Below are 24,849 nucleotides of genomic sequence, written 5' to 3'. Positions count from 1 at the left end.
ACAGGATGATATCTCAATAAAGGTGAAGGAGGAAGACGTTTTTGGAGTGAAAGAGGAAGAGACAGAATATCAGATTAACACCAGTGAGTACTGTCTTCAACAGGGACACAAACTATGCCGTTGTTGAACTAATGTGTGGTTTTAAAGTGGCATTCTACTGAAGTTCTACACTTGAATATGTTGTTCAGTACTGTAGGAATTGTTAAAGGGTCAATCTGCCATTGGTTCATATATTTTAGGGACTTTTCAATTAGATGTATTGAATTCTCCATGTTGTCTATATTAAAGTTCCCCTCATCTAGTATAACAGGCTTTTAAAATTCAATATTGAAGCATATGTTCTACTTAAAATATCAAAGGGAGTTTACTACTCATTTTGATGTTCTCGTTCACACAGGAGAGAGACATGACTATGGTGGATCCTCTGGGGAGCCTCAACAACATCCTGATGCTGACGAGGCAGAGAAGAGTCTCTCCGGATCAGAACACCAGATGGTACAGCTTGGTCTGGACGAGCAAACAGCTTTCTCTCGCTTGTGGGCTGGGTTTCTGTAAAGCACTTTATGACAACAGTGACATCAGCATCCATAATGATGTGCGTCTGTGTCCCCTCTTTATGGTTAGCAGGACAACACTTGCCCTTCCTCCCTCCCGGAGTCCCTGTATCGTGCCTCTCCCGGTAGCACCTTACTGCTGGGTATGAAGAGGTTGTCTGTGCTGCTGGTGGACTGCAGGAAAACAACAGGGCTGAGTGGAACTGTGAGAGGAGGAGAAGAGATGAAAGGATCAGATTTGACACATCAAAGTAAGTAGTTTAGTTTGAACAAATACAATCGATCTGCCCACTGGTATCTGTTACCAGGACAACCAGCAGAGTTCTGTTAGTTGACAGGAAGTTAGAGTAGTGTATATGGATGTTATGAATATCATAACACTGAAAAAGGATTCTGCCAATGAAAAGAGAGAAACCAATAGACCATATAAAACCTTGATTAAAGTCAGCTTTAGAGAGAAAGTTTCAAGATGATCCAATGTAAGGTGCTTGTTTTACAAAAACTTTTCCTTAAAACATTATGGATGTTACATTGCCTGTCCCAGTCAACGCCCCTATCTTTACTAGACTGTAGAACAGGCAAACTAAACTCAAGACTTTGGTCATTATTTAACTAGTACTGAAGAAAAGCTGTGATCAGGCTGCCCACTCAAGCAAAAGCTTCAAACTGTAACCAGTGCCGGCAACCTGGTTCAGGTTATCAATCAACCTACCAGGGTAGTTACAAACAGTAGAGGAATGAAATCATCAACATGTTTTGATCATATCTTTACTAATGCTGCAGAAATGGGTTTTAAAGCAGTATCCAGATCCACCAGATGTAGTGATCACAATATAGGAGCCATGTCTAGGAAAACCACCGTTCCAAAGGCTGGGACTAATATTGTGTATAAGAGGTCATACATTTTTTTGTAGTGATTCCTATGTTGTTGATGTAAATAATATTTGTTGGTCCGTGGTGTGTAATGATGAGCAACCAGACACTGCCCTTGACACGTTTGAAACTGCTTATCCCAGTTACTAATAAGCATGCACCCATTAAGAAAATGACTGTAAAAACGGTTGAATCCACATGAATTGATGAGGAATTTAAAAAATGTTATGATGAAGAGGGAGGCAAAAGAGATGGCATATAGGTCTGGCTGAATAACTGATTGGCAAACCTATTGCAAATTGAGACATCATTTGACTAAACTGAGTAAAAAGAAGATAGTACACAATGAAACAAAGATAAAATACATGAAGAATGATTGTAAAAAATCTTTGGAGAATCTTCAATGAAATTTTGTGCAAATAAAATCAACAATGACAAGTCACTGGTGTCTGACAACGTGGATGGAAAATTGAGGATAATAGCGGCCGATATTGCCATTCTTATTTGCCTTGTCTTTAATTTAAGCCTACTAGAAAGTGTGTGCCCTCAGGCTTGGAGGGAAGCTAAAGTCATTCCACTACCCAAGAATAGTAAAGCTGCCTTTACTGGCTTAAATAGCTGACCAATCAGACTGTTACCAACCCTTACAATTTTGGGGAAAAAAATATTTGACCAGATACACTGCTATTTTACAGTAAACAAATATAGACTTTTAGCTTATAGGGAAGTTCATTCAACAAGCACAGCACTTGCAAATGACTGATTGGCTGAGCGAAATTGATGATAAAAATGGCTTTACACCCCCTGCTATATTGTGGATAAAGAGTTTTTCTTTTAAAATGTAACCTTTATTTAACTAGGCAAGTCAGTTAAGAACAAATTAATTTTTTTCAATGACGTCCTAGGACTGCCTTGTTCAGGGGCAGAACGACAGAGTTTTACCTTGTCAACTCGGGGATTCAATCCAGCAATCTCTCGGTTACTGGCCTACCGCTCTAACTAGTCCTCCCGTTTCCGGGAGAATTGTCATCAACTACACTAATTAGCATAACGCAACAGACAAACATTCTTACTAGAAAATATTCATATTCATGAAATCACAAGTGAAATATAGTGAAACACAGCTTAGCCTTTTGTTAATCTCCCTGTCATCTCAGATTTTGAAATTATGCTTTACAGCCAAAGCAAGACAAGCATTTGTGTAAGTTTATCGATAGCCTAGCATAGCATTATGTCCAGCTAGCAGCAGGGAGCTTGGTCACGAAAATCAGAAAAGCAATCCAATTAAATCGTTTACCTTTGAGCTTCGGATGTTTTCACTCGCGAGACTCCCAGTTAGACAGCAAATGTTAATTTTGTTCCATAAAGATTATTTTTTATAGCCAAAATACCTCCGTTTATTCTTCACGTTTTGTTGAGAAATCCACCGGAAGTTGTGATCACGACAACGCCGAAAAAAAACTCCAAATTAGATCCATAATATCGACAGAAACATGGCAAATGTTTTTTATAATCAATCCTCAAGGTGTTTTTCAAATATCTATTCGATAATATATCAATGGCCGCCTTTGTCTATTACGCACAAATCACTCTGAGAGCCACCACCTGACCACTGACGCAATGTTGTCGTTCACGCTCATTTTTCAAAATAAAAACCTGAAACTATGTCTAGTGACTGTAGACACATTAGGGAAGCCATATAAAAAGGAATCTGGTTGATATCCCTTTCAATGGTAAATAGGGATGCATAGGAACGCAGAGGTTTCAAAATGAGAGTCACTTCCTCATTGGATTTTTCTCAGGCTTTCGCCTCCAATATCAGTTCTGTTATATTCACAGACAATATTGAGTGTTTTCTATCCTAAGCTGTCAATTATATGCATATTCTAGCACCTGGTCCTGAGAAATAGCCCGTTTACTTTGGGAACGTTATTTTTCCATAAATTAAAATAGTGCCCCCTAGTTTCAAGAGTTAATGTGCCATAACAGGTTTTAATGTGTTTGAGCCAATCAGTTGTGTTGTGACAAGGTAGGGGGGTATACAGAAGATAGCCCTATTGGGTAAAAGGTGAAGTCCATATTATGTCAAGAACAGCTCAAATAAGCAAAGAGAAGCAACAGTCCATCATTACTTTAAGGACCACCACAAGAATGGAATACCCAGAGTTACTTCTGATGCATAAGTTCATTAGAGTTACCAGACTTAGAAATTGCAACCCAAATAAATGCTTCACAAAGTTCAAGCAAGAGACACATCTCAACATCATCGGTTCAGAGGAGACTGCGTGAAACAGGCCTTCATGGTCGAATTTCTGCAAGGAAACCACTACTAAAGGACACCAATAAGAAGAAGAGACTTGCTTGGGCCAAGAAACACGAGCAATGGACATTAGACCGGTGGATATCTGTCCTTGGGTCTGATGAGTCCAAATTTGAGATTTTTGGATCCGAGCGTCATGTCTTTGTGAGACGAGGAGTAGATGAACAGATTATCTCCGCATGTGTGGTTCCCACCGTGAAGCATGGAGGAGGAGATGTGATGGTGTGCGGGTGCTTTGCTATTGACAATGTCAGTGATTTATTTATTCAAGTCACACTTAACCATTCCACCAGCATTCTGCTGTGGTATCAGCGATAATCAAAATGTTGAAAATCTGTGAATGTCTAAATAAGAAATTGGTCCATTTAAACAGCAATGTGTCGAACCCTTTCAACAACGGGGAGATGTTACTGATGTGCTTTGTATCTTCGATGTAAAAACAAGTTTTGGATTTCCACACAAAATGACTTCTTTAGTTATTTGATGTTTAAGGAAGTGTGTAGGTCACATTCTGTATCATACAGCTATGAAAGTTATATATTTAGAACCACCTGTTCAATTGGAATCCAGCGACGTCTGTGTCTTCAGTGTCCTAGAACTGTCTAGGTTTTTGTGTTCTGACTTGTAAAACAGGATGAATAAAATAAGTAATGTAAACATAGCAGTAATTACCAGGAAGCTCTACATTTGTTTTAAAATCACACTAAGATTGTTAAAACAGGTTGTTTTATCATGTGGTTTCATTCGGGTCTCTATTTAAAAATAACACTGTCTTTGGCAGGAGAAAGACCAGACTCAGAGGAACCAGAGCCAGGGACGTCCAAACTAGCAAGACGACACCACTGCTCCCACTGTGGAAAAAATTGTAACCGGTTATGGGACCTGAAACAACATGAGAAAATGCACACAGGGGAGAAGCCTTACCACTGTTCCCAATGTGGAAAGTGTTTCGTCTGTTCGGGGGAGCTGAAACAACATGAGAGAATACACACAGGAGAGAAGCCTTACCACTGCTCCCAATGTGGAAAGAGTTTCAACCAGAAAGCAAACCTGAAAGCTCATGAGAGAATACACACAGGAGAGAAGCCTTACCACTGCTCCCAATGTGGAAAGTGTTTCAACCAGAAAGCAAACCTGAAAGCTCACGAGAGAATACACACAGGAGAGAAGCCTTACCACTGCTCCCAATGTGGAAAGTGTTTCAACCAGTCGAGGGAGCTGAAACAACATGAGAGAATACACACAGGGGAGGAGCCTTACCACTGCTCCCAGTGTGGAAAGAGTTTCAACCAGTCGAGGGAGCTGAAACAACATGAGAGAATACACACAGGAGAGAAGCCTTACCACTGCTCCCAATGTGGAATGTGTTTCAACCATAAAGCAAACCTGAAAGCTCACGAGAGAATACACACAGGAGAGAAGCCTTACCACTGCTCCCAATGTGGAAGGTGTTTCAACCAGTCGTGGGCGCTGAAACAACACGAGAGAATACACACAGGAGAGAAGCCTTACCACTGCTCCCAATGTGGAAAGTGTTTCAACCAGAAAGCAAACCTGAAAGCTCACGAGAGAATGCACACAGGAGAGAAGCCTTACCACTGCTCCCAATGTGGAAGGTGTTTCAACCAGTTGTGGGCGCTGAAACAACACGAGAGAATACACACGGGAGAGAAGCCTTACCACTGCTCCCAATGTGGAAAGTGTTTCATCCATTCAGGGGATCTGAAACGACATGAGAGAATACACACACGAGAGAAGCCTTACCACTGCTCCCAATGTGGAATGTGTTTCAACCAGAGAGTAAACCTGGAAGCTCATGAGAGAATACACACAGGAGAGAAGCCTTACCACTGCTCCCAGTGTGGAAAGAGTTTCAACCGGAAAGCAAACCTGAAAGCTCATGAGAGAAGACACACAGGAGAGAAGCCTTACCACTGCTCCCAATGTGGAAAGTGTTTCAACCGGTCGGAGGAGCTGAAACGACATAAGAGAATACACACAGGAGAGAAGCATTACCACTGCTCCCAATGTGGAAAGTGTTTCAACCAGTCGGGGGAGCTGAAACAACATGAGAGAATACACACAGGAGAGAAGCCTTACCACTGCTCCCAATGTGGAAAGTGTTTCATCCATTCAGGGGATCTGAAACGACATGAGAGAATACACACAGGAGAGAAGCCTTACCACTGCTCCCAATGTGGAAAGTGTTTCAACCAGAGAGGAAACCTGAAAAAGCATGAGAATACACACAGGGCAGAAGCCTTACCACTCCGCCCAGGTTGCAAAGCTTTTGCCCATTAAGGAAGCCTGAAAGAACACATTAGACTGCACACAGCGGAGAAGGCTTAGAAAAGCTCAGACTGTGGGAAAACATATTACTCATAAGTCACTTAAACGTCATTAGAGAATAGAGAAATTACTTCTCTTAGCGTGTATATTGATATTTCACATCACATTGACTTCAAATTCATCAGAGAACATACACAGTGCTCCCGTTGTCTTATATTGTTGACTGACAATATGTTTACCTGTCTTTACCATATGAAATTAAATGGTACAGGGTATACTCAAACATATATTTGTTTGTTTCTATTAGAAGACATGAAGTGAATATGGAGTCTGTCAGTTTGAATATAAAGAAGATCAGGTTCCTTCTTTTAAACGGTCCTTTTTTAAACTCTTTGTGTGTTTATCTGGGTGTGTCATTCCTCCAGCACTACAGATAATCAAGTGATATTTGGATGTGATGCATTAGTTCCATTGTTGACATTTGCATTGTAGCCCACTGATGATTTAATGAAATGAAAATGTTCAGACTCTGTAATGGAAAATGTTAATTGTTTGTGTGTCCACATAACTGAGTATGTGACTAACCTTGTGAAACTGTCCTATTATAAGCTCCTGTTCTTGGGAGTATCATCCTGTGTTGCAAACCAATTTGTACATGTGTCCTTGTATGAATAAAGTCCCTCCCAAGAACAGGAAACTATAAAGATATGTGCTAATCACTCAATGCTTCAGGAATTCAGACTGTCTACACTGCGCTGTGTAACTCTGTTATTCTCTCTGAGCTCAGAAATAAAGAATCTTGGTTTGACTTGGACTCCAGCAGATCCTTATTTTATAATATCCACCACAACTCTCCCAAGGATTGCTGTTTATCATTGTCTCAAAGAAGAGTTCCTCGTTCCACTTTCCTGGGGGAATTTACAAGCCTCCCACTGATTGAATAAACATTGTTTCCACAGGTAACATTTTGTGTTTCAACCAACTTGCAACCTAAATCCAATGACTGGTAACATTTTGTGTTTCACCCAATTTGCGACCTAAATCCAATGACGGGTAACATTTTGTGTTTCACCCAATTTGCGACCTAAATCCAATGACAGGTAACATTTTGTGTTTCACCCAACTTGCAACCTAAATCCAATGACTGGTAACATTTTGTGTTTCACCCAACTTGCGACCTAAATCCAATGACGGGTAACATTTTGTGTTTCACCCAACTTGCGACCTAAATCCAATGACGGGTAACATTTTGTGTATCACCCAACTTGCAACCAATATCCAATGACTGGTGACATTTTGTGTTGATTTCATGTTAAATTCACATTAGTTGACGAATCAAAGAAATGTAAATAGAAACTAGATGTTGAACTGACGTCTGTGCCCAGTGGGCTGGTTTGAATAAGCAGCAGGTGTTGGATTCGTGACAAGTTAACCCACTTTCATAGGCTGTCATTGTAAATAAGAATTTGTTCTGACTTACCTAGATAAAAAAAATAACAAAGGTGAGAATGCTATTCATTGACTACAGCTCCGCTTTCAACACCATAGTGCCCTCAAAGCTCATCTCTAAGCTTAGGAACCTGGTAACTGGATCCTGGACTTCCTGACAGGCCACCCCCAGGTGGTAGGAGTAAGTAACAACACATCTGCCACGCTGATCCTCATCACAGGGGGCCCCTCAGGGGTGCATGCTCAGCCCCCTCCTGTACTCCCTGTTCACTCATGAATGCATGGCCAGACACGACTCCCACACCATCATTAAGTTCGCTGATGACACAACAGTGTCATCAGGCCTGATCACTGACAACAACAACAAGAAAGCCTACAGGGATAAGGTCAGAGACCTGGTTGTGTGGTGCCAGGACAGCAACCATTCCCTCAATGTGATCAAGATAAAGAAGATGATTGTGGACTAAAGGAAAAGGAGGCCCAAGCACGCCCCATTCTCATCGACGGAGCTGTAGGGGAGCAGGTTGAGAGTTTCAAGTTCCTTGGTGTCCGCATCAACAACAAACTATCATGGTCCAACCCCCACCCCTTTACGCTGCTGCTACTCTCTGTTTATTATCTATGCGTAGTCACTTTAACTCTACCTACATGTGCATATTGCCTCATTTACCTTGACTAACCGGTGCCCCGGCACATTGACTCTGTACTGGTACCTCCTGTATATAGCCTCCACATTGACACTGTACTGGTACCCCCTGTATATAGTCTCCACATTGACTCTGTACTGGTACCCCCTGTATATAGCCTCCACATTGACTCTGTACCGGTACCTCCTGTATATAGCCTCCACATTGACTCTGTACTGGTACCCCTGTATATATCCTCCACATTGACTCTGTACCGGTACCCCCTATATATAGCCTCCACATCGACTCTGTACTGGTACCTCCTGTATATAGCCTCCACATTGACTCTATACTGGTACCTCCTGTATACAGCCTCCACATCGAATCTGTACTGGTACCTCCTGTATATAGCCTCCACATTGACTCTGTACCGGTACCCCCTGTATACAGCCTCCACATTGACTCTGTACTGGTACCCCCTATATATAGCCTCCACATCGACTCTGTACTGGTACCTCCTGTATATAGCCTCCACATTGACTCTGTACTGGTACCTCCTGTATATAGCCTCCACATTGACTCTGTACCAGTACCCCCTGTATATAGCCTCCATATTGACTCTGTACTGGTACCTCCTGTATACAGCCTCCACATTGACTCTGTACCGGTACCCCCTGTATACAGCCTCCACATTGACTCTGTACCGGTACCCCCTGTATACAGCCTCCACATTGACTCTGTACTGGTACCTCCTGTATATAGCCTCCACATTGACTCTGTACCAGTACCCCCTGTATATAGCCTCCATATTGACTCTGTACTGGTACCTCCTGTATACAGCCTCCACATTGACTCTGTACCGGTACCCCCTGTATACAGCCTCCACATTGACTCTGTACCGGTACCCCCTGTATACAGCCTCCACATTGACTCTGTACCGGTACCCCCTGTATACAGCCTCCACATTGACTCTGTACTGGTACCCCCTGTATATAGCCTCCACATTGACTCTGTACTGGTACCCCCTGTATACAGCCTCCACATTGACTCTGTACTGGTACATCCTGTATAAACACGGTATATTTTTTTATTGTGTAACTTATTTTCTTACCTCTTATTTTTCTTAACTACATTGTTGGTTAAGGGCTTGTCAGTAAGAATTTCACGGTAATGTCTACTACACCTGTAGCTTTCTATTGTAGCTTTAAGGGAATAGTATGGTCACATCTAGAGAAAAAATTAACAGAGTAAATGTGTATAAACACACTACCTATTCATGGAAGTATTTATTCATCATCTACATATTCATATTACGCTTCTACGTCTGTGTACAGGAAAGTATTAGTTGTAAGACGAAAGAGAAAATATATCAGCTCATTGTTAAATAATTATGACGTTCTTTCCAATACAAAAAGTGTACTAACTGTTTCCAAACTGCGTTACCCACTCCAGCCAGCAGATGCTTCTAGCGTGACGTATAATGGACTGGACCGGACGCTTCTTCATGAACAACAACACTGCTACTCTTTCAACCACCTCCGTAGCTTGGTAGACAAGGTAAAACTGAAAGATTGACGTTTTAGGCCATGTTAACGTACATTAGCTAATCGCATTGTTTAAAACACATTTCAGTTGACGTTAACTTGAACCTAATTTGCTTGTTCAAGTTGCAAATTGGTTAAAGATTGATACTGAGCCTAGCACTAGGCTATTCGCTAATGCTAACTAGCTAGCTAACATCCCTGACCATGAGCTCATTTAACTACTCATCCCCTGCTGAAGAAGAGGATGTCTGCTGTACGGAGAAAGAAGCTCTGGCGCTGAACATTGTCGTGAAAGACGAAGAGGAGGATATTACAGTGAAAGGAGAGAAAGATGCTCTGCCGCTGAACATTGTCGTGAAAGACGAAGAGGAGGATATTACAGTGAAAGGAGAGAAAGAACATTTCAGAATGGAAGAGGAGGCTGTTATAGGGAAAGAAGAGAAAGCATCCTCTTCCTCTCTAAAAGGTTATATCTCAGTAAAGGTGAAGGAGGAAGACGTTTTGGGAGTGAAAGAGGAGGAGACAGAATATCTCATTAACACCAGTGAGTATTGTCTTAAAAACAGGGGCACAAACTATGCAGTTGTTGAACTAATGTGTGTTTTTTAAGGGGCATTCTACTTAAGTTCTTCACTTCAATGTGATGTTCAGTACTATATAAATTGTTAAAGGGTCAATCTGCCATTGCTACATATATTTTTGGGACTTTTAAATGAGATTTAATTATATATAACAGGCTTTTAAAATGTAATAATGGAGCATAATTTATACTTAAAATATCAAAGGGACACAAAAGGCACCCAATTAATTTAGAGATATTAATGCATCTGTTTGATGTTCTCGTTCAAACAGGAGAGAGACATTACTATCGTGGATCCTCTGGGGAGCCTCAACAACATCCTAATGCTGACGAGACAGAGAAGAGTCTCTCCAGATCAGAACACCAGATGGTACAGCTTGGTCTGGTCTAGCATACAGCTTGCTCTATCTGGGTCTGGGTTTCTGTAAGGCACTTTATGACAACAGTGACATCAGCATCCATAATGATATGTGTCTGTGTCCCCTCTTTATGGTTACCAGGACAATGCTAGCCCTTCCGCCCTCCCGGAGTCCCTCTATCGTGCCTCTCCCGGTAGCACCTTACTACTGGGTATGAAGAGGTTGTCTGTGCTGCTGGTGGACTGCAGGAAAACAACAGGGCTGAGTGGAACTGTGAGAGGAGGAGAAGAGAAGAAAGGATCAGATTTGACACATCAAAGTAAGTGCTGTAGTTTAGTTTGAACAAATAAAATAGATCTGCCCATTGGTATCTGTTCCCAATAGGGCTGTCCCTGACTAAAACAAAAACAACTTTGCACACGCTTGGTATTCTCTCAACCAGCTTAACCTGGAATGCTTTTCCAACAGTCTTGAAGGAGTTCCCACATGCTGGGCACATGTTGGCTACTTTTCCGTCACTCTGCGGTCCAACTCATCCCAAACCATCTCAATTCATCTCAATTTGGGTTGAGGTCAGGTGATTGTGAAGGCCAGGTCATCTGATGCAGCACTCCATCACTCTCCTTCTTGGTCAAATAGAACTTACACAGCCTGGTTGTGGTTGGGTCATTGTCCTGTTGAAAAACAAATGATAGTCCCACTAAGCACAAACCAGATGGGATGGTGTATCGCTGCAGAATGCTGTGATAGCGATGCTGGTTAAGTGTGACTTGAATTCTAAATAAATCACAAACAGTGTCACCAGCAAAGCACCATCACTCATGAATGCTCATCAATGCTTCACGGTGGGAAACACACGTGGAGATCATCCGTTCACCTACTCTGCGTCTCACAGACATGTCGGTTGGAACCGGAAATCTCAAATTTGGACTCATCAGACCAAAGGACAGATTTCCACCGGTCCATTGCTCATGCTTCTTGATTCACACAGTCTCCTCTGAACAGTTGATGTTGAGTTGTGTCTCTTAATTGAACTCTGTAAATCATTTATTTGGGCTGCAATTTCTGAGGCTGGTAAGTAATGAAGTAACTGGGTCTTCCTTTCCTGTGGAGGTCCTCATGAGAGCCAGTTTCATCATAGCAGAGGTAACTCTGGGTCTTCCTTTCCTGTGGAGGTCCTCATGAGAGCCAGTTTCATCGTAGCAGAGGTAACTCTGGGTCTTCCTTTCCTGTGGAGGTCCTCATGAGAGCCAGTTTCATCGTAGCAGAGGTAACTCTGGGTCTTCCTTTCCTGTGGAGGTCCTCATGAGAGCCAGTTTCATCGTAGCAGAGGTAACTCTGGGTCTTCCTTTCCTGTGGAGGTCCTCATGAGAGCCAGTTTCATCGTAGCAGAGGTAACTCTGGGTCTTCCTTTCCTGTGGAGGTCCTCATGAGAGCCAGTTTCATCGTAGCAGAGGTAACTCTGGGTCTTCCTTTCCTGTGGAGGTCCTCATGAGAGCCAGTTTCATCGTAGCAGAGGTAACTCTGGGTCTTCCTTTCCTGTGGAGGTCCTCATGAGAGCCAGTTTCATCGTAGCAGAGGTAACTCTGGGTCTTCCTTTCCTGTGGAGGTCCTCATGAGAGCCAGTTTCATCGTAGCAGAGGTAACTCTGGGTCTTCCTTTCCTGTGGAGGTCCTCATGAGAGCCAGTTTCATCGTAGCAGAGGTAACTCTGGGTCTTCCTTTCCTGTGGAGGTCCTCATGAGAGCCAGTTTCATCGTAGCAGAGGTAACTCTGGGTCTTCCTTTCCTGTGGAGGTCCTCATGAGAGCCAGTTTCATCGTAGCAGAGGTAACTCTGGGTCTTCCTTTCCTGTGGAGGTCCTCATGAGAGCCAGTTTCATCATAGCAGAGGTAACTCTGGGTCTTCCTTTCCTGTGGAGGTCCTCATGAGAGCCAGTTTCATCATAGCAGAGGTAACTCTGGGTCTTCCTTTCCTGTGGATGTCCTCATGAGAGCCAGTTTCATCGTAGCAGAGGTAACTCTGGGTCTTCCTTTCCTGTGGAGGTCCTCATGAGAGCCAGTTTCATCGTAGCAGAGGTAACTCTGGGTCTTCCTTTCCTGTGGAGGTCCTCATGAGAGCCAGTTTCATCATAGCAGAGGTAACTCTGGGTCTTCCTTTCCTGTGGAGGTCCTCATGAGAGCCAGTTTCATCATAGCAGAGGTAACTCTGGGTCTTCCTTTCCTGTGGCGGTCCTCATGAGAGCCAGTTTCATCATAGCAGAGGTAACTCTGGGTCTTCCTTTCCTGTGGCGGTCCTCATGAGAGCCAGTTTCATCATAGCAGAGGTAACTCTGGGTCTTCCTTTCCTGTGGAGGTCCTCATGAGAGCCAGTTTCATCATAGCAGAGGTAACTCTGGGTCTTCCTTTCCTGTGGAGGTCCTCATGAGAGCCAGTTTCATCATAGCAGAGGTAACTCTGGGTCTTCCTTTCCTGTGGAGGTCCTCATGAGAGCCAGTTTCATCATAGCAGAGGTAACTCTGGGTCTTCCTTTCCTGTGGATGTCCTCATGAGAGCCAGTTTCATCGTAGCAGAGGTAACTCTGGGTCTTCCTTTCCTGTGGAGGTCCTCATGAGAGCCAGTTTCATCGTAGCAGAGGTAACTCTGGGTCTTCCTTTCCTGTGGAGGTCCTCATGAGAGCCAGTTTCATCATAGCAGAGGTAACTCTGGGTCTTCCTTTCCTGTGGAGGTCCTCATGAGAGCCATTTTCATCGTAGCAGAGGTAACTCTGGGTCTTCCTTTCCTGTGGAGGTCCTCATGAGAGCCAGTTTCATCATAGCAGAGGTAACTCTGGGTCTTCCTTTCCTGTGGAGGTCCTCATGAGAGCCAGTTTCATCATAGCAGAGGTAACTCTGGGTCTTCCTTTCCTGTGGAGGTCCTCATGAGAGCCAGTTTCATCATAGCAGAGGTAACTCTGGGTCTTCCTTTCCTGTGGCGGTCCTCATGAGAGCCAGTTTCATCATAGCAGAGGTAACTCTGGGTCTTCCTTTCCTGTGGAGGTCCTCATGAGAGCCAGTTTCATCGTAGCAGAGGTAACTCTGGGTCTTCCTTTCCTGTGGAGGTCCTCATGAGAGCCAGTTTCATCATAGCAGAGGTAACTCTGGGTCTTCCTTTCCTGTGGAGGTCCTCATGAGAGCCAGTTTCATCATAGCAGAGGTAACTCTGGGTCTTCCTTTCCTGTGGAGGTCCTCATGAGAGCCAGTTTCATCATAGCAGAGGTAACTCTGGGTCTTCCTTTCCTGTGGAGGTCCTCATGAGAGCCAGTTTCATCATAGCAGAGGTAACTCTGGGTCTTCCTTTCCTGTGGAGGTCCTCATGAGAGCCAGTTTCATCGTAGCAGAGGTAACTCTGGGTCTTCCTTTCCTGTGGAGGTCCTCATGAGAGCCAGTTTCATCGTAGCAGAGGTAACTCTGGGTCTTCCTTTCCTGTGGAGGTCCTCATGAGAGCCAGTTTCATCATAGCAGAGGTAACTCTGGGTCTTCCTTTCCTGTGGAGGTCCTCATGAGAGCCAGTTTCATCATAGCAGAGGTAACTCTGGGTCTTCCTTTCCTGTGGAGGTCCTCATGAGAGCCAGTTTCATCGTAGCAGAGGTAACTCTGGGTCTTCCTTTCCTGTGGAGGTCCTCATGAGAGCCAGTTTCATCATAGCAGAGGTAACTCTGGGTCTTCCTTTCCTGTGGAGGTCCTCATGAGAGCCAGTTTCATCATAGCAGAGGTAACTCTGGGTCTTCCTTTCCTGTGGAGGTCCTCATGAGAGCCAGTTTCATCATAGCAGAGGTAACTCTGGGTCTTCCTTTCCTGTGGAGGTCCTCATGAGAGCCAGTTTCATCATAGCAGAGGTAACTCTGGGTCTTCCTTTCCTGTGGAGGTCCTCATGAGAGCCAGTTTCATCGTAGCAGAGGTAACTCTGGGTCTTCCTTTCCTGTGGAGGTCCTCATGAGAGCCAGTTTCATCGTAGCAGAGGTAACTCTGGGTCTTCCTTTCCTGTGGAGGTCCTCATGAGAGCCAGTTTCATCATAGCAGAGGTAACTCTGGGTCTTCCTTTCCTGTGGAGGTCCTCATGAGAGCCAGTTTCATCGTAGCAGAGGTAACTCTGGGTCTTCCTTTCCTGTGGAGGTCCTCATGAGAGCCAGTTTCATCATAGCAGAGGTAACTCTGGGTCTTCCTTTCCTGTGGAGGTCCTCATGAGAGCCAGTTTCATCATAGCAGAGGTAACTCTGGGTCTTCCTTTCCTGTGGAGGTCCTCATGAGAGCCAGTTTCATCATAGCAGAGGTAACTCTGGGTCTTCCTTTCCTGTGGAGGTCCTCATGAGAGCCAGTTTCATCATAGCAGAGGTAACTCTGGGTCTTCCTTTCCTGTGGAGGTCCTCATGAGAGCCAGTTTCATCATAGCAGAGGTAACTCTGGGTCTTCCTTTCCTGTGGAGGTCCTCATGAGAGCCAGTTTCATCATAGCAGAGGTAACTCTGGGTCTTCCTTTCCTGTGGAGGTCCTCATGAGAGCCAGTTTCATCGTAGCAGAGGTAACTCTGGGTCTTCCTTTCCTGTGGAGGTCCTCATGAGAGCCAGTTTCATCGTAGCAGAGGTAACTCTGGGTCTTCCTTTCCTGTGGAGGTCCTCATGAGAGCCAGTTTCATCGTAGCAGAGGTAACTCTGGGTCTTCCTTTCCTGTGGAGGTCCTCATGAGAGCCAGTTTCATCATAGCAGAGGTAACTCTGGGTCTTCCTTTCCTGTGGAGGTCCTCATGAGAGCCAGTTTCATCATAGCAGAGGTAACTCTGGGTCTTCCTTTCCTGTGGAGGTCCTCATGAGAGCCAGTTTCATCATAGCAGAGGTAACTCTGGGTCTTCCTTTCCTGTGGAGGTCCTCATGAGAGCCAGTTTCATCGTAGCAGAGGTAACTCTGGGTCTTCCTTTCCTGTGGAGGTCCTCATGAGAGCCAGTTTCATCATAGCAGAGGTAACTCTGGGTCTTCCTTTCCTGTGGAGGTCCTCATGAGAGCCAGTTTCATCATAGCAGAGGTAACTCTGGGTCTTCCTTTCCTGTGGAGGTCCTCATGAGAGCCAGTTTCATCATAGCAGAGGTAACTCTGGGTCTTCCTTTCCTGTGGAGGTCCTCATGAGAGCCAGTTTCATCATAGCAGAGGTAACTCTGGGTCTTCCTTTCCTGTGGAGGTCCTCATGAGAGCCAGTTTCATCATAGCAGAGGTAACTCTGGGTCTTCCTTTCCTGTGGAGGTCCTCATGAGAGCCAGTTTCATCATAGCAGAGGTAACTCTGGGTCTTCCTTTCCTGTGGAGGTCCTCATGAGAGCCAGTTTCATCGTAGCAGAGGTAACTCTGGGTCTTCCTTTCCTGTGGAGGTCCTCATGAGAGCCAGTTTCATCATAGCAGAGGTAACTCTGGGTCTTCCTTTCCTGTGGAGGTCCTCATGAGAGCCAGTTTCATCGTAGCTTTTGATGTTTTTTGCGACTGTGCTTAAAGAAACTTTCAATGTTCTTGAAATATTCGGTATTGACTGACCATGTCTTCAAGTAATGATGGGCTGTTGTTTCTCTTTGCTTATTTGAGCCATTTGGACTTGGTCTTTTACCAAATAGGGCTGTCTTCTGTATACCCCTTTAACTTGTCACAAGACAACTGATTGGCTCAAACGCACTAAGAAGGAAAAACACAAATTAATATTTAAACAAGGCACACCTGTTAATTGAAATGCTTTCCAGATGACTACCTCATGAAGCTGGTTGAGAGAATGCCAATAGTGTGCAAAGCTGTCATCAAGACAAAGGGTGGCTAATTGAAGAATCTCAAATATAAAATATATTTTGATTTGTTTATCACTTTTTTTTGTTTACTACATGATTCCGTTTGTGTTATTTCATAGTTTTGATGTCTTCACTATTATTCTACAATGTACAAATAAAGAAAAACCCCTTGAATGAGTAGGTGTGTCCAAACTTTTGACTGGTTCTCTATACACAGTGGGGAGAACAAGTATTTGATACACTGCCGATTTTGCAGGTTTTCCTACTTACAAAGCATGTAGAGGTCTGTAATTTTTATCATAGGTACACTTCAACTGTGAGAGACGGAATCTAAAACAAAAATCCAGAAAATTCCATTGTATGATTTTTAAGTAATTCATTTGCATTTTATTGCATGACATAAGTATTTGATACATCAGAAAAGCAGAATTTAATATTTGGTACAGAAACCTTTGTTTGCAATTACAGAGATCATATGTTTCCTGTAGTTCTTGACCAGGTTTGCACACACTGCAGCAGGGATTTTGGCCCACTCCTCCATACAGACCTTCTCCAGATCCTTCAGGTTTCGGGGCTGTCGCTGGGCAATACGGACTTTCAGCTCGCTCCAACGATTTTCTATTGGGTTCAGGTCTGGAGACTGGCTAGGCCACTCCAGGACCTTGAGTTGCTTCTTACAGAGCCACTCCTTAGTTGCCCTGGCTGTGTGTTTCGGGTCGTTGTCATGCTGGAAGACCCAGCCACGACCCATCTTCAATACTCTTACTGAGGGAAGGAGGTTGTTGGCCAAGATCTCGCGATACATGGCCCCATCCATCCTCCCCTCAATACAGTGCAGTCGTCCTGTCCCCTTTGCAGAAAAGCATCCCCAAAGAATGATGTTTCCACCTCCATGCTTGACAGTTGGGATGGTGTTCTTGGGGTTGTACTCATCCTTCTTCTTCCTCCAAACACGGCGAGTGGAGTTTAGACCAAAAAGCTCTATTTTTGTCTCATCATACCACATGACCTTCTCCCATTCCTCCTCTGGATCATCCAGATGGTCATTGGCAAACTTCAGACGGGCCTGGACATGCGCTAGCTTGAGCAGGGGGACCTTGCGTGCGCTGCAGGATTTTAATCCATGACGGCATAGTGTGTTACTAATTATTTTCTAATGGTTCTTTTTGAGACTGTGGTCCCAGCTCTCTTCAGGTCATTGACCAGGTCCTGCCGTGTATTTCTGGGATGATCCCTCACCTTCCTCATGATCATTGATGCCCCACAAGGTGAGATCTTTCATGGAGCCCCAGACCGAGGGTGATTGACCGTCATCTTGAACTTCTTCCATTTTTTAACAATTGCACCAACAGTTGTTGCCTTCTCACCAAGCTGCTTGCCTATTGTCCTGTAGCCCATCCCAGCCTTGTGCAGGTCTACAATTTTATCCCTGATGTCCTTACACCCTCTCTGGTCTTGGCCATTGTGGAGAGGTTGGAGTCTGTTTGATTGACTGTGTGGACAGGTGTCTTTTCTACAGGTAACGAGTTCAAACAGGTGCAGTTAATACAGGTAATGAGTGGAGAACATGAGGGATTCTTAAAGAAAAACGTGAGAGCCGGAATTGTTACTGGTTGGTAGGTGATCAAATACTTATGTCCTGCAATAAAATGCAAATTAATTATTATTAATTACTTAAAAATTTGATTTTCTGGATTTTTGTTTTAGATTCCGTCTCTCACAGTTGAAGTGTACCTATGATAAAAAATTACAGACCTCTACGTGCTTTGTAAGTAGGAAAACCTGCAAAATCGGCAGTGTATCAAATACTTGTTCTCCCCACTGTATGTATATACTGAACAGATATGAAAACAACAATTTCAATGATTTACAGTTCAAATTAGGAAAGTAGTAAATACATTTATTAGGCCCTAATCTATGGACTTCACATGACTGGGCAGGGGCGCAGCAATTGGTGGGTCTGTTGGGGCATAAGCCCACCCACTTGGGAGCCAGGCCCAGCGAATCAGAATTAGTTTTCCCCACAAAAGGGCTTTGTTAAATAGTCCTCAAGGATAAATACTCCTCAGTTTCATCAGATGTCCGGGTGGCTGATCTCAGACGATGTGGAGGTCCTTGATCTGCGGTTGTGAGGCCTGTTGGACGGACTTCCAAATTCTCTAAAAAATACATTGGAGGCGGCTGATGGTAGAGAATGCAACATTAAATTCTCTGGTAGCAGCTCCAGTGGATATTCCTGCAGTCCCCAATCCATTTGCACACTCCCTCAAAACTTGAGACATCTGTGGCATTGTGTTGTGTGACAACTGTATATTTTAGAGTGGCTTTTTATTGTGCCCAGCACAAGGTACACCTATGTAATGCTGTTTAATCAGCTTTTTGATATGCTACACCTGTCACGTGGATGGATTATCTTGGCAAAGCAATGTAAACAAATTTACACAAAATTGGAGAGTGGAGGTTTCATTCTGGTCTCTTTTTATATAAACACTGTCTTTGGCAGGAGGAAAACCAAACTTGGAGGAACCAAAGACCTCCACAACATCAAGACGACACCTCTGCTCCCAGATCAAGTTAGGAAGCCTGAAAAGACCTGAGAGGACACACACGGGAGAGAAGCCATACCATTGCGGCCAGTGTGGAAAGAGTTTTAGCCTGTTAGGAAGCCTGAAGGCTCATGAGCGAATACACTCAGGAGAGAAGCCATACCATTGCGGCCAGTGTGGAAATAGTTTTAGCCAGTTAGGAAACATGAAAAGACATAGGAGGATACACACAGGGGAGAAGCCATACCACTGCTCCCATTGCGGAAAGAGTTTTAACCATTTACTTAACATGAAAAGACATGAGAGGATACACACAGGAGTGAAGCCTCACCATTGCTCCCAGTGTGGAAAGAGTTTTATGCAGTTAGGTATCCTCAAAGACCATTTGCGAATACACACAGGGGAGAAGCCTTACTACTGCTCCCATTGTGGAAAGAGTTTTAACCATTTAGTTAACATGAAAAGACATGAGAGGATTCACACAGGAGTGAAGCCTCACCATTGCTCCCAGTGTGGAAAGAGTTTTATGCAGTTAGGTATCCTCAAAGATCATTTGCGAATACACACAGGGGAGAAGCCTTTCCTTTGTGCCCAGTGTGGAAAGAGTTTTAGCCAGTCAGGAAACCTGAAAGTGCATGAGCGAATTCACACAGGGAAGAAATCTTACCACTGATCCCAGCGTGCAATGCGTTTTTACCCAATTAGGACACCTGAAAGAAGACATGAGACCGCACACGGGGGAGAAGCTTTACAAATGTTCAGACTGGGGGGAAGGCATTTTACTCATCAGAATCCACACAGGAGAGAATGTTTACTTGTTTATATATAAATATTTCTGGATTTGTTTTCCTCATTTTGTCTGTGATAGTTGTAGTGTACCTATGATGAAAATTACAGGCCTCTCTCATCTTTTTAAGTGAATTTGCACAATTGGTGGCTGACTAAATACTTTTTTGCCCCACTAAGTGTATGTAAACTTCCAACTTCAAATGTATATTATTTGAAATGCTAATCCTTTGCACACGAATGCTCACTCATTCAGGAATAATTGCAGTCAATATATATTTACGCCGTTGTGATCTGTTGGAATCCGGTCCGTCTGCTGGAGAGTTCATCTGAGTCTCTCTCCTTCTGTTTCCCTGAAGTTCAAAGTCTTTCTTGGTTAGAATGGATACCTCAGATTACCATTCAGAAATGTTCTCATAGAATAGATGTTTCGGCGGTTGTCGTCATTCGCATCCCAAGTTTACATCATTTCTAGCTGCCCCCACAGACCTACCAATGCTCTTACTCTGTTGGGATTGATAGTCTCAGAGTTGAACCATTTCCAGCCGTGTAGCCAATGCTCCACGTGGGATGGTTTTCTAGTCTTGGAACTCAAATGTGCCACCTCAGCTTACATCAAGGTATGCGTTGTCTAAACTATTCGCAATCACAGCTCATGCTGTGATTGGTTTGCTCAGTCTGAAGAGGATTTTTTTTAGGAGGGGCTTTTATTCGTAACAATAGGATAGGCGGTTCCATGACACCAGATCATGTCTGTGCCCTCGGGGACGGACCAATGACTTAGTTAAACCAATAGGATAGGCGGTTCCATGACACCAGATCATGTCTGTGCCCTCGGGGACGGACCAATGACTTAGTTAAACCAATAGGATAGGCAGTTCCATGACACCAGATCATGTCTGTGCCCTCGGGGACGGACCAATGACTTAGTTAAACCAATAGGATAGGCGGTTCCATGACACCAGATCATGTCTGTGCTCTCGGGGACGGACCAATGACTTAGTTAAACCAATAGGATAGGCGGTTCCATGACACCAGATCATGTCTGTGCCCTCGGGGACGGACCAATGACTTAGTTAAACCAATAGGATAGGCGGTTCCATGACACCAGATCATGTCTGTGCCCTCGGGGACGGACCAATGACTTAGTTAAACCAATAGGATAGGCGGTTCCATGACACCAGATCATGTCTGTGCCCTCAGGGACGGACCAATGACTTAGTTAAACCAATAGGATAGGCGGTTCCATGACACCAGATCATGTCTGTGCCCTCGGGGACGGACCAATGACTTAGTTAAACCAATAGGATAGGCGGTTCCATGACACCAGATCATGTCTGTGCCCTCGGGGACGGACCAATGACTTAGTTAAACCAATAGGATAGGCGGTTCCATGACACCAGATCATGTCTGTGCCCTCGGGGACGGACCAATGACTTAGTTAAACCAATAGGATAGGCGGTTCCATGACACCAGATCATGTCTGTGCCCTCGGGGACGGACCAATGACTTAGTTAAACCAATAGGATAGGCGGTTCCATGACACCAGATCATGTCTGTGCCCTCGGGGACGGACCAATGACTTAGTTAAACCAATAGGATAGGCGGTTCCATGACACCAGATCATGTCTGTGCCCTCAGGGACGGACCAATGACTTAGTTAAACTTTTAAAGGAATACAATTCTCTCACATTAAAGGTTTAACATCATTTAACATCATTTCATATATAGTTGCATCTTTACTCATTCATTTCATACAATAATTAGATGCAAACCCCATAATTGAGAAATGTACACATTCAGAGACATAGTTATGAGTGTTTCCTGTCCTCTCTGAGGTCACCAAATGAAACACACTCAACATAACTGTCCCTTAAGTGTCCACAGTCCCTTCCCACACTCTCAAAGGTGGACATATAGTTTAATTTTGCCATTTTGGGGATTTAGGAGTTCGGCCATGTGAATTCCTTTGTTCACTCTGTGGTCTCTCTCTGTATGAAAAGGGTGAGAGAGTCTCTGCCAGGTATTTACGACCTGAGATAACAGAACCTGGGTGTAGGAGAGGGGGAAGCCACAATCTATACCCAGAAAAGGCCACATCATGACAATATGGAGTATTTCAGTTTGAATATAATGTAAATCAGTTTCCTTGTGTTCAAATGTAGGATAGATCAGATTCCATGTGTTTAAATTGTCCTTTTTTAAACTCTGACTGTGTGTGTTTATCTGGGTGTGTCATTCCTCCAGCACTACAGATAATCAAGTGATATTTGGATGTGATGCATTAGTTCCATTGTTGACATTTGCATTGTTGGCCCACTGATGATTTAATGAAATGAAAATGTTCAGACTCTGTAATGGAAAATGTTTGTGTGTCCACATAACTGAGTATGTGACTAACCTTGTGAAACTGTCCAATTATAATCTCCTGTTCTTGGGAGTATCATTCTGTGTTGCAAACCAGCTGCACCTGCATCCTTGTATGAATAAAGTCCCTCCCAGGAACAGGAAACTATGAAGATATGTGCTCATCACCCAATGCTTCAGGAATTCAGACTGTCTACACTGCGCTGTGTAACTCTGTTATTCTCTCTGAGCTCAGAAATAAAGAATCTTGGTTTGACTTGGACTCCAGCAGATCCTTATTTTATAATATCCACCACAACTCTCCCACAGATTGCTGTGTATTATTGTCTCAATGAAGAGTTCCTCTTTCGACTTTCCTGGGGGCATTTACAAACCTCCCACTGGTTCAATAAACGTTGTTACCTGAATGATGAGATTATTATGGGTGAGAGCAATTATTTTAATTGTCAAATTGCAACCAAGCATCGGTCATCATGTCACCAGATTAAGACCCTCAAAGTGTATTGGAAAGGAGCATCAAGCTCATCACATGTAGTTTCACCACCCTGTGAAGTTCATAACTTATTTCATCTGTAGCCTAATAAACTACATGGTTTTCCAAGTTTTAGAGGGAGGACCACACAACATATCATCACGTGACTCCAAGTTAACTAAGACATGATGGTTATTATATAAATATTTGTACATAAAGGAGTTTCCATCGCCATTTCTCACTAAAACGTTTTTACTGACACAACCCACCATGTCAAACGAACTAACACATCGTCTGTCAGCATTTATAAAAGTGTACAGGCATATCCTGTTTCCATCAGCCTGGTCATTACTTTTGAAATGGTTGGATCAATATCCACCTTCATGATGTGGATGAAGCCTGATTTGGAATGTCTGAGTAGTTCTATATGATGTCATAATTCACCCCTCTGATAATCAAGTGATATTTGGAATGTCTGAGTAGTTCTATATGATGTCATAATAAACCCCTCTGATAGTGATACATTTGCTCCATTGTTTCCATGTCAGTTGGTTTCCCACTCTGATGGTTTATATCTGACAGAGGGGCTTTAAATGAATAGTATGGTGACATATTAGTGTGTCTTGAAATAGGATTATTAATCATAAACTCCTATAGCAACAATACACTGCAGCTTTGACATCAAGAAGAGAATGGGCAGATGGGTGGTGGTGCTACTCTATAGGTAAGGCTGTCCAATATCAATGTTCAAATAGTCACTTCTAGCCGGCCTCCGCCCAGTATCCTGCCCTGAATTTAGTCACTGTTACTAGCCGTCTACCACCCAGTACTCCACCCTGTATTCTAGTCAAGGCTCATCCTATATACAGTGCCTTGCGAAAGTATTCAGCCCCCTTGAACTTTGCGACCTTTTGCCACATTTCAGTCTTCAAACATAAAGATATAAAGATATAAAACTGAACAACAAGTGGGACACAATCATGAAGTGGAACGGCATTTATTGGATATTTCAAACTTTTTTAACAAATCAAAAACTGAAAAATTGGGCGTGCAAAATTATTCAGCCCCAGCAAACTCTCTCCAGAAGTTCAGTGAGGATCTCTGAATGATCCAATGTTGACCTAAATGAATAATGATGATAAATACAATCCACCTGTGTGTAATCAAGTCTCTGTATAAATGCACCTGCACTGTGATAGTCTCAGAGGTCCGTTAAAAGCGCAGAGAGCATCATGAAGAACAAGGAACACACCAGGCAGGTCCGAGATACTGTTGTGAAGAAGTTTAAAGCCGGATTTGGATACAAAAAGATTTCCCAAGCTTTAAACATCCCAAGGAGCACTGTGCAAGTGATAATATTGAAATGGAATGAGTATCAGACCACTGCAAATCTACCAAGACCTGGCCGTCCCTCTAAACTTTCAGCTCATACAAGGAGAAGACTGATCAGAGATGCAGCCAAGAGGCCCATGATCACTCTGGATGAACTGCAGAGATCTACAGCTGAGGTGGGAGACTCTGTCCATAGGACAACAATCAGTCGTATATTGCACAAATCTGGCCTTTATGGAAGTGGCAAGAAGAAAGCCATTTCTTAAAGATATCCATAGAAAGTGTTGTTTAAAGTTTGCCACAAGCCACCTGGGAGACACACCAAACATGTGGAAGAAGGTGCTCTGGTCAGATGAAATCAAAATTGAACTTTTTGGCAACAATGCAAAACGTTATGTTTGGCGTAAAAGCAACACAGCTCATCACCCTGAACACACCATCCCCACTGTCAAACATGGTGGTGGCAGCATCATGGTTTGGGCCTGCTTTTCTTCACCAGGGACAGGGAAGATGGTTAAAATTGATGGGAAGATGGATGGAGCCAAATACAGGACCATTCTGGAAGAAAACCTGATGGAGTCTGCAAAAGACCTGAGACTGGGACGGAGATTTGTCTTCCAACAAGACAATGATCCAAAACATAAAGCAAAATCTACAATGGAATGGTTCAAAAATAAACATATCCAGGTGTTAGAATGGCCAAGTCAAAGTCCAGACCTGAATCCAATCGAGAATCTGTGGAAAAAACTGAAAACTGCTGTTCACAAATGCTCTCCATCCAACCTCACTGAGCTCGAGCTGTTTTACAAGGAGGAATGGGAAAAAATTTCAGTCTCTCGATGTGCAAAACTGATAGAGACATACCCCAAGCGACTTACAGCTGTAATCGCAGCAAAAGGTGGCGCTACAAAGTATTAACTTAAGGGGGCTGAATAATTTTGCACGCCCAATTTTTCAGT

At 43.6% G+C, this 24,849-nt stretch overlaps 2 protein-coding genes across 3 annotated transcripts; both read left to right on the top strand.

Annotated features, from left to right (window-relative positions):
- The first annotated feature begins 758 nt into the window (after positions 1–758).
- Positions 759–6,844, top strand: LOC118954548 (zinc finger protein 501-like). Of its 2 annotated transcripts, none has more exons than XM_036974026.1 (3): positions 759–805; positions 4,529–4,807; positions 5,060–6,844. In XM_036974026.1, exons 1-3 carry the CDS (start codon positions 778–780, stop codon positions 6,046–6,048), a joined length of 1,296 nt encoding a protein of 431 aa, XP_036829921.1. In that variant the 5' UTR covers positions 759–777; the 3' UTR covers positions 6,049–6,844. The 2 variants fall into 2 exon arrangements, with proteins under 2 accessions (XP_036829921.1, XP_036829922.1); XM_036974027.1 differs by having other exon boundaries at positions 4,529–4,825; positions 5,246–6,844.
- Positions 6,845–10,551: 3,707 nt separating this feature from the next.
- LOC118954549 (zinc finger protein 239-like) lies at positions 10,552–20,586 on the top strand. Its single transcript, XM_036974028.1, has 3 exons — positions 10,552–10,605; positions 10,736–10,913; positions 18,891–20,586. The coding sequence occupies exons 1-3, from the start codon at positions 10,603–10,605 to the stop codon at positions 19,604–19,606; spliced, it is 897 nt and encodes a 298-aa protein (XP_036829923.1). The 5' UTR covers positions 10,552–10,602; the 3' UTR covers positions 19,607–20,586.
- Positions 20,587–24,849: the final 4,263 nt, after the last annotated feature.

This window comes from Oncorhynchus mykiss, unplaced genomic scaffold (assembly GCF_013265735.2).
Source record: "Oncorhynchus mykiss isolate Arlee unplaced genomic scaffold, USDA_OmykA_1.1 un_scaffold_389, whole genome shotgun sequence".
In the NCBI taxonomy this organism is placed as follows: Eukaryota; Metazoa; Chordata; class Actinopteri; order Salmoniformes; family Salmonidae; genus Oncorhynchus; species Oncorhynchus mykiss.
The sequence above is the reverse complement of the archived record's forward strand: the minus strand, read 5'-3'. Positions and strand labels throughout refer to the sequence as shown.